Source organism: Copadichromis virginalis, linkage group LG14, assembly GCF_057382275.1.
Source record: "Copadichromis virginalis isolate Kocher_CV1m ecotype Utaka linkage group LG14, C_Virginalis_male_GT1.1, whole genome shotgun sequence".
Classification (NCBI taxonomy): Eukaryota; Metazoa; Chordata; class Actinopteri; order Cichliformes; family Cichlidae; genus Copadichromis; species Copadichromis virginalis.
In genome coordinates this window covers 28,099,155-28,109,710 of record NC_140631.1, presented here as the reverse complement: position 1 = coordinate 28,109,710, position 10,556 = coordinate 28,099,155, and the positions used below count along the sequence as shown (strand labels likewise).

Below are 10,556 nucleotides of genomic sequence, written 5' to 3'. Positions count from 1 at the left end.
TCTGAGAAACAGCTACACATACCATAAGTATGTGTTAAATGAATGAGGCGCTAAATTAAAAGAACTCTGAACTCATTAAGTCGGAAGAAGCTAAATCAAAAATACAAAGGCAAAGTAAAATACCAATTAACACTATGTGTCAGGCTCAGAAGGGATCTGCAGTCGCTGCTTTTTCATGAGTGTTTTCAAAGCTGCCGTTGCTAATTAGATTCTAAAGAACTTTGCAATGTTTAAAACTATATTTATTCAAAATTTGATGAATTGTCATTGGACTTTTTTTTTTGTTTTGCTTTGCTGAAGCTGAAATTTGCAGGATATAGTATTGTCCCACCTACCCTTTTGCATTTGCATCACATGGGAAATGAGAAATAATTCGTTTGGCGTAGGTGTGGAAGCTGCCTGGATTAAGGGTGCTGTTTACTCTGAATTCACCTGACTTTTTCCTTTTTCAATTCCCATCCTGTACAGCAGGAATGGAAGAAATCAAATGGACTATAACATGGAGCTGGCAGGCAAAAGACATCTGTATTTTCAGTTGAACCATCCATACATTTTTGCCGTAAGGCAACTGTGCTAACCACTGTGCTGCCCACTTGAACCTTGGTCAGGTAAAAGAAAAGTTAAGGGCTCCAGCACAAGTGGGACAAGACTTCTGTTCATTGCTCACCGCGGCAAGATGAGGGCCTGCTATTAAATCATTCAGAGTTAGGAGCAAGCACAAACAGAAAAAGTGTGTTAAAGATGTAGTTCCTCGGGCACCTGGAGAGAACATATATTAATTACACATATTAATTATTAATTAAAGGAAAAGACTGAATATAAGGATTTATTAATCCTATTATTCTCATTTCAACACACGCTCCAACTGTATACAGCTTGCAAAAAGAACAGTGTAATGGTTAACAGATTTTCTTGTCAATTTGTTTGATTCAGGCCAGAGACACAAATCCTCTTTGGGTTTGTGTCAGGAAGGGCATCTGTTGTGAAATGAAACATGCGCACAAGCCACTTGCTGTGGTGACCCTTTGTGACAAGGGAGCTGCTGAAAGTAGCCTTTTTAGGTGATGTAAGGCTTTATTTATTTATTTATTTATTTTAGGTAAAATACTGTACAGAAAAAAATAAATTAAAGTCATGACCTTAGGATATGAACTCGTGGCAAAAGCCCTGAACGTCAATGCCCTGACCCAAGCTTTAGGGTGAAATTTTAAGAGACTCCTAAGTCTTCCGCCAACTTAACAAACAAATAACCATTTGTGGTCATCTTGCAAGAGTCACCATAATATGATGGATGCTCTTAGAAGCCATGTGATGGCCAAGACATGACTCGTCAGCTTCTGAATATTTTCTACTTCTAAATAAAAACAATTCTGAATAAATTCAGGAAGCTCCTAATTTCCATTATTCACCTGCTCTGTATAGTACTGTGAATTGAGTTCACAGGAGTGTGCAAAACACATGAAGCAGATAAACAGGTTGTAAAACCAAAAGCCAGAGTTATTTTTAGGCTAATTTAGACTCAGAGAATTCCACATCAAGCATTTTCGACACTGTCCAAAGAAAGAAAATCCAATAAACAGGTACAACTAACAAAACTGTGGTGACAAATACAAAGGAAGTAAGACACATGGACAACTAAAAAAGGAAAAGACTGAGTATAATTACAAAGATAACTAAGTGTGGGAAAGACTCGGGTAAAATTAAGGTCAGAGAAAGGAAGGGAGGAAAGGGATATAAAATAAAACAGGAAGTACAGTGCTGGCATGTACACGAATTCAAACACACAGTCTTCATGTGATTCACACATCAGGAAACACAGAAGATAAAGAGATAGGGAAACATCAGAAAAGAACCAGAAACAAATTATGGAGCACAGCAAAGTAAAGGGTGTAAATTAGAGCATATCAATGACTTGCTCTAAAATCCAGTTTTTCCATACACAGAAGCTTTTTTCCATTTCTGCTAATACACACACTAGCCCACTGTAAATATGGAAGTGTGAATGTAATCTGCTGGAACATAAACTTTGATTTTGAGAGATTTATCATCCATCCTTCAGCAGGGCAATGAGCAGACTGATAGGCTGCCAGCTAATAAAAGCATTAGACTCTCAGTAGAGTGCATAGCTTCCTTTATTACAGCAAGCCGTAGCTGTAGCTAAGTTAGCTGTAACTCTTAATTTTATTCCTTTTTTTTTCTTTTACATGTGAATGTTCAGTGATTCCATTAAAAGTAGCTATTGCTGAAGGCTTTGCTATCTTTTTCACGTTATAAAAAGCTCTTGGCTTTCTATAATTCATAGTAATTTCAGGGTGTATTTGGGAAAACACATCCTATCTTTCAAGAAAAGGGCACCAGACATTAAACAACAGACAAATGCTGTGAATGGAAGACCAGAGCAGCAGAACATGCACGAGCCTCTTCGGTTATTAATCTAATATGTTATTAAGCAAGCCTTTGTTTCTTCTGTTTGTAGCCCTCCCCTGCCTCATCCTTAAGTAATATCCTGTATGTATACTGTTATATGGAGTTAATAAAGTGCCTTCAGGTACCCTTTTCTATCTTGTGTTTCTTGCCTGTTTTTCTCCTTATGTTTTTATGTCTCCACAACACATTTTGTATCTCCTCAGTTCTCACCTTCTTGTTCTAACACCTTACCTTATCTTTTCTCATCCCTATATTCCCAAGCAGTAGAAGCCCTTTAATTTAACCTCAGTTCATTTTGCAAGGATACTTCCTATCTCATAACTCTTATCAGACAGTCCAGCCTTTCTCTGCACTGTCTGACAGCGCTATCATCACCCAGCGCTACTAGGCCCTCAGCAAAACTGCATCTTTTGATATCGGTTAAAAGGGAGCTGACTTTCCTTCTTAGGGTTTCTCTTATTTGGGGATAAACTGCTTGATGGGCAAATTTTTACCCCACTGTACAGAATCAAAGGCGCGGGTTTGTGGATGTTAGCCAGTGAGACAATCGTTCAAGCTGAATGATGACGATGCCAAGAAGCGGCAGAAAATCAACAAGAAGCGAGACAAGAGTGGCTGCAGAGATATTGATCATAAACCTTATGACAGCAAAAATATGACAGCCCTTCCTCTGCCTCACACACCCCCTCACACACTTGCTGCTCCAGCCTGATCTAATTTTTCCACATCTTATATGCAATAACACACTTCTATGTATGGTACTGGCTGCAGTCCAAGCCATACGCATTTGTGGTAAGTGTTTAGAAAAACACTGAGCTACCACAGAGTATAAAATTCTGAAAGTCCCCATTCATTGCTGTGCATATTCCATATGCTTATTCCAATATGCTCACTTCAGCTGCATTTCTCCACCTATTCCAGGAGGAGATAGGCTGAGATCTGACAGGGAGAGAGAAAGAGAGAAGGACAGCACCCAGCAGCTGGAAACACAACACTATGTCACGTAACAATCATATTGTGCGATAATTACTGGTGCATTCTTATCTAAGCGGCAGTTTAATCTTTCAGCCATGTATGGAGGAGCAAATTTTTCCAATATTTTATGCACTGTTGGCTGGTTTAATTTGCTGGATAATTTTACATACTCCATATCAGTCTGTAATTTTAGCATCCAAAAGATAGCTGTGGACTTTTGGTACTTAATGTAGTTGGTTTATTTCACTGTTTACAAATGCTTATAATATGTGGACTGTAACACAGCTTATTTCTCTAGCTGACTTTCCCAGGTAAAAAAAACAACAAAAAACAACAACAAAAAAACATGGATCCATGATGCAAACCTCCTGTTCTGCCGCATCCCAAACGCGCTCTATTGGACCAAGAATTTTCAGATGATTTGAGCTTCGTGACATAGTGTGTTATCATTCTGGAAGCAGCCATTAGAAGATGGGTACATTGTGATGAGAAAGGAATAGTCATAGTCAGCCACAACACTCAAGTAAGCTTTGGGGCGAGGTGAATGATGATAAACTCGTACTGAGGGGTCCAAAGAGAGCTAACAAAATATCCCTCACACTATTACACCCACTCCAGCAGCTGAACCACTGATACAAAGCAGGATGGATCCATGCTTTCATATTGTTTGTGCCACATTGTCACTTTACCATTTAACGGTACAGTACCAGGCAATGTTTTTCCCAACCTTCTGTTGACTAATTTTAGTGATCTTGTGTAAATTGTAGCTTCAATTTCATGTTGTTTCGAGGGACTCTTCTTCATTGTACCAAGTGCTTACTTGCCTTCCTTATCAGCACAAAACAGTCAGGCCATTGTCTTCTGACCTCTGACATCAACAAGGCCTTTTCACCCAGAGAACGGGATATTTTCGGATCATTCTGTGGAAATCATGGCACTATCACTCTGCCTGACGTACAAGTAAACACTTATACCTGTAATACTTCTAATCTTTTTTCAACAGTAGCAAAGCAAGTTCAGGTTGATACCCGACCTCCAAAGTGTCATCTTAGTTGGGATATCATAAATACACACACGCATTGGCAAAAGGCATGCTGGTTTGCATTTGGGCATGCAACAACAGCTTCAGTCCTTTCACAGGTATGCTGATTGCCAATGAGGTGTGAACTTTCCCTACCTGTCCAGCAGTGTTTTGTCTGGTGTTAGAGTGAGGGTTCTTCTTTCTCAAGCACGCTGCTGGCTCATATGGGTGTGGTTAATGGGAAATTTTCCATGAATTGTTTTCTTTTCTTTTTGTTTGTTTGAAGTCTAGGATAATATCCAAAATGTGTCAACGCAGTCTGACTTTACCAAATAAGTGCAATAAATTTTACCACTGTTCTGCTGTGTGGTAGGTCGATGACTGATAGGAGCAAGTAAACACATGTTAATATCAAAGCACATCAGTATCAGCACTGCAGCGCTGTAACCAAGAGTCACATAACGAAATGTTTTTATAACATATTTACTTGGCTGCAGGAGCAGGAAAACGCATAACTGGTTGCATGACTTTTCTTGCAACTGCTCCATGTTCTGCACAAACAAACAGTTTCATGCTTGTAAAAAGCACTTGAAGCTTTCCAGAGCACTTAAATCGTCCCAGAAGTGCAGTGTTTTCTATAAGGTTTTGTGCACGTGTCTTGTAATATGTTACTATTCAATATCATGAGGCTTTTTTAGAGTTCACTGATAACACAGAAAAAATTGGAAACTTATGTAAACAGAAGTTCATATTGCCTTGTGGTTATTACAGCACTGTCACATGACGTGAATGCAGCCACTACAATTTGTAACCTAACCACAGCCTTCTCCTGATTGTTTGTATCACAGGACCACACACTGACATTTTGATTGCATTTGTTGTTTTGCGGTTAGGGATAGTTTTTGGCTAAAGCGGACAGTGCCCCCTGTGATGGATATGGATCCTGTGCCAGGTCCCACTGTAAATCTGTGGAACAAAGTTGTGTGTTTTTGTTTGGCTGTCTTGACTGTGATTACTCTGTGGGCCCTGTACCACCAACAGGGTTCTCTAGAAAAACAAACACAAATTTTCTTTCTCCGCAACTCCCATTACTCTTTACACTTGATTCTTCCTTCTGTTGTCCTCCGTCTTCCCAACAATTATTCAACTAACATTCTCCCTCAGGGTAGTAAAGTAAAGAAAAGGTTATTTTTTTTCTGATTCTAAATTCAGAAACAAGAGAGGAAGATGTTGGAGAAAAAAGGTGAAAGGTGGCTAAGATGGGAGGGAAGAAGCACTGGCAAGCATCCCAACTGTTTGCAAGTCAAGATTTGACGCCCATGCGCAAAAGCACTGATGTTGGCAAGATATCCTGCTTTGGCTGAATTTAACCTTCCTTCCATGTGCATGCAAACAGTAGCTGCTTTTGAAAATTAAAACACCACTACCTAACAAACCAAAATAAAGGCAACAACAGCCACTCACTGGAATAAGGTCTTCATTGCCTTCAGGCTGTCTCATACAGACACACGCACAAACAGCGAATACATACACACACACATTTGCAAAGGCCAGATATGCAGTTTGCACCTCAAAGCCAGGAAATCAAAAGCCGTTTGTATTCACGGGCGCTGTGTGGAGGAAGAGGGTTGGTTGCTTTCCTGTGCCCGCAACACTGCACCGCCGCCGGGTCCTGGCGACAGCTTCACACCCCTGTCTGCTTCAATGGGTCTGTGGCATTGTGACGGACACAAAGGAAGTCTTAGGATAAGCCAGGAGGAAAAGGTGCCACTCTTTATTCCTGACTCGTCCCCTCATTTCCTCCTAGCTGTGCTAAAAGAGAAAGTCAAGAGCAGTGATGAAAACAAGGGGGAGCAGCGAGAACAGAGCTCTGCACGAATGTCTCCAAAACAAGTGGCGTTTGTTCTCTCACACCTCTGCGAACATTTAAGCGAGGGTGCATGCAGCTGGTACAAACATGGTGAAATTATACAAGTGCTTATAAATTGTCGACTGTAAATACAAAGATGTACTGACACAGATATGTGTGGCCCCGTATCTCCTGTATAACTAATTTACTTCCTTCCTTGACACTTATAAATGACCACATTACAGATTTACAAAGGAAGTGCAGACAGCAAACATTTACACAGACCAGGGTAAAATATATACCGATAATTTCTCCAGAATGTTTACAACAGATACACAACAGAAGTGATTATCTGCCAAAACTCGGACACAGTGCACCAGTTACTTTGAGGTATCTCATACAAAAAAATCTTCAATATGCGGATTGAGTCACGAAGCAGGTTATAAAGTATGTGCGTTTATGCGTTTAGATCATTTAAAAGCTGATAGTCTTTATTTTGTAATATACACTCGAGTACTCAGAACCTGTTCTGGTGATTCAGTCTGATGATACTGATAATGGATTTTGATAGTAGGCTCATGTATGAAGATCTGCACTAAAGATAGCGACAGTTAAACACACAAAACTAATCTGGAACATCACAATATTCTGCATAGTCCACCTAAGAGAAACAAAGATATTATTTTTAGTATCATATACACAAAATACTGTCATTATTTTAGTAGGTAAAAGGAGTGAAAGCTTGCGGTAACAGAGCCGTTGGAGACCTTCACCTCAGAGCTGTCAGAATGAAAAAGTAGTTGACCACATTTCACACCCCTTCAGTAATGGATGTAGAAAGAAAGGAGGAGGGATAGATAGCCCTCTAAAGGGAGAGGTCCCAATTTTAGTGCATTACAATGTCTGTATGGCACATCCATGCAGCAATCTCAGGTTCAGTGCATTTAGTTTTTTCCTCTAAAGGAAAAAAAACATCATCCCATGTCCACTTCCTTAGGCACAAGCTCTTAGGTGTTCAATAGCTATTGATTATTAAACATCAGCTTGTGAATAGAAAATGTGCTTCTAAGTCCTATTTTTACTGAACAAATAAATGAACAGGTTTTTAGTGCCTGTAGGAAAACCTATTTCCCCGAGCCTGGTTCATCACAATGATTACTAATGATAAGAAAGAAGAGTGATTGCTCTACCATTTAAAGTACAATACAAGTACAGGACGATACAGTACAGTAGCTTATCAATATCAACAGGCTGCAAGCAAGCGATATTTATCACAGGGTTAAAATGACTATTTATCCTAGTTTTATAAACTGTTGTCCAATGAATTCTACATACAGTGTTCAGGCCACACACACTGCATTTATTTCTGCCAAGTCCAAAATGTTTTCTAAAGCTAAAAGAGATCCACAACCTGGTACACACAGGTATCTCATTACAGCCTCCGGCCCCCATTCTCCACATACTCAGTTAGGCTGTTAAGCGCTGCTTCATCACTCTTTGATTGAAGGACATTCTCTCCTTTCCTCGAAGTCTTTTTAGTGGCCCGTGACAGCTTCCTCCTGAAGGTGTCTCCAGCCAGGAAGTACAGAATAGGATCCACACAGCTATTGAGGCTGGCCAGACCCCGCGTCACCTGATAGGTGGCATAGACGCGGTTATTAAACTCACACATGTCAGGGGTTTGGAAGTACAGCCTGGCCCTCATGTTGAGGTTCTTCATCACATGGAAAGGCAGGTAGGAGACGGCAAAGACTGCAAGCACTATGATAACTAGGTGAATGGATTTCTGCCGCAGAGGCGCATTGTTCATCTCATTGCAGATTAATGCTTTGACAATCATGCCATAGCAGCAAAAAATGACAATAAATGGGATGCAGAACCCAAACACCGTCAAAGTCATACTGTAGATGAAATACCCCGGCAACTCGTCCACTGTGGTGGTGTCGTAACAAGTGGTTGCGTTACGCTTTAAGCCAGTCCGGGAATAGTAAAGGATGGGGGACATGCTGATAACAACCAAAACCCACACCAGTGCACTGGTAATAACTGCATTTTTCTTCTTCAGTCGACCCAGAGACTTGAGCGGGTGCACCACCCCAGTGTACCTGTGAACACTGATGCAGGTCAGAAACAGAATACTCCCATAAAGATTCACATGGAATATAAAGCGCTGCAGTCGGCACAGAACGTCCCCGAATATCCAGTCTGTTTTGTTGAAGTAGTAGAAGATGAGGAAAGGCAGTGAGAGGACGTAGCAAAAGTCAGCTAATGCCAGGTTGAACATGTAGACAGAGATGCTGCTCCAGGGTCTCATATGGCAAACAAACATCCAAATGGCCAAGCTGTTGCCCACCAGTCCAGTAATGAAAACTAGGATGTAAACAGTGGGCAGGTAATAGAACTGGAAACCTGTCTTGGTGAGGGAACATCCTCTTGTGTGGTTATGAAGCTCTGTCACATTCATTAGAGAGGTCAAGTTCAAGTCTGTGGTCATGGTGTCAGGGGCAGTGGAACGTCCTTTCACTGCATGAAAGCAAAAGACACATGAGTAAATATTTAGTATCAGTTGAACTAATCTGTTTTTCACACGCTATAGGCTGGCTGCTTTGTTTAAAGATGACCTACGCCTGAATTCAAAAAGCAGTTGTGCGCACACTTGGCATTCAATCGCTTAATTTAGCAGAATTCCTACAGTCCGACAACCACTTGTGACTGAACACACACGGAGCGAGCGGGGGAGTGACAGGCACATTACGGCACTCACCGTTGAGGCTGAGTTGTATTCCACATTCCTGAAGCCTTCACAGTTGGACAGATTTCAGTCAACACGCTGACGGGGCGTCACGAGCTGTCAGGTATTCCTTCCGTCTCCTTCCAGTAATGGAAATTGATTAAAAGTTGCGATTTCCTTCGGGCTGGCGCTGATACACTTTAAGGGAGTGGAAAATCTGCTGTCTGTTCGTCACGCGGGACGACGATTTCCCACAACAGCGGCAGTGGGACGCAACTGAGACAGCTGCAGGCTCTGGCATGAAGAGCAGAAAACAGGATCCGTAAAGAGAAAGGAGGCTCTTTACGCGCGAGAGGGGAGGTGCGCACACACAAAACCACCGCACGGTTCCCAAACGCATTTTCTGCTGCTCCCGCCTCCTCCTTAATCCGAAAGGCGTGCGACAATTCATTCTAAAGAAACATGCCTATAAATAATCGCCTTTGTTCACCTTTGTTAACAATTGATTGTTATGCTAGTTAAACTCACTTGCTTACAGTTGGAGTCCGTTTCAGTTGACGTCCCTGCTGTTAAAATATAACCTACGCAGATCTTAGATTTTATTTAGCTGTAGATTCGTCTAAGTCTAGACTCACAAAGCAAAAAGTTCCCTAAATAACAACACTGTTTTTCAATTTGACATCTAGTGGGAAATGTTAACTATAAGAAGATAAATCAAGGTGATTATCTATTCAAAATATTCCGAAAGTTATTATTGCTCGGCGGTAATCGAAGAAAAACAAATACTATTTAAGTGGGAAGTGGGCAGATTCCTCATTTACTATAGTGATTTGTCATATTTATGGGTTTGTCTTTGCAGCTCTTATTTTGCACGTTCCTGCACCATTACTGTCAAAGCTTAGACAAAATAAAGGCACTAAAAAATCTAATGTGTTTCGTATACATGGAGATCGATGATCAGTTCGTGTCTCCTGAAAAGCTGAGACAGACAGCTGGATGTGTGCAACATTGCCAAGGACAAACCAGACACTGGCAGAGACATGGAGAGGCTGGTGGAGAATAGTGAAGGCTGTGCAATGACGGAGCCAAAGGTTAAGTTAATTTAGCTGCGATGCCAAACATCTTAAAAATGGTGGAAAATGCAGCGAGCCAAGATTCAAACAATAATCTAATGGATGGTATTAATAAGACAGACAATAAATGGCCACCATTAACTTGGACGAAGATCTATCAGTGGATAAAAGATAAGGTAAAGTTCACCCCCCCCCCCCCCAAAAAAAACCCCAAATAAATAAAGAAATACATTAATAAAATAAATAATAATAATAATACATTAATACACAATTACATATATTGAACTTAACAAAAATGCAAAAATGGACAAAAACAAATGGCAAAACTCCATCAAGGCAGCTCACTCCATGGGCAGTATTTACTTTCAGTATTGCATTTTGTATATATTCATTTTGTTTACTTTGTTGTTTTTAAAAATACTTTAATAAGTTTGTAGTTCTGTGAAATTACAGATTACCTTAACAGGAATAGGTAATGGA

General features: G+C 40.6%; 1 protein-coding gene across 1 annotated transcript; it reads right to left on the bottom strand.

The window, feature by feature from the left end:
- Window positions 1-5,883: 5,883 nt before the first annotated feature.
- p2ry1 (purinergic receptor P2Y1) lies at window positions 5,884-9,414 on the bottom strand. The gene is made up of 2 exons (XM_085430294.1): window positions 9,037-9,414; window positions 5,884-8,795 (listed from the first exon to the last, which is right to left on the bottom strand). Exon 2 carries the CDS (start codon window positions 8,764-8,766, stop codon window positions 7,705-7,707), a length of 1,062 nt encoding a protein of 353 aa, XP_085286420.1. The 5' UTR covers window positions 8,767-8,795; window positions 9,037-9,414; the 3' UTR covers window positions 5,884-7,704.
- Window positions 9,415-10,556: the final 1,142 nt, after the last annotated feature.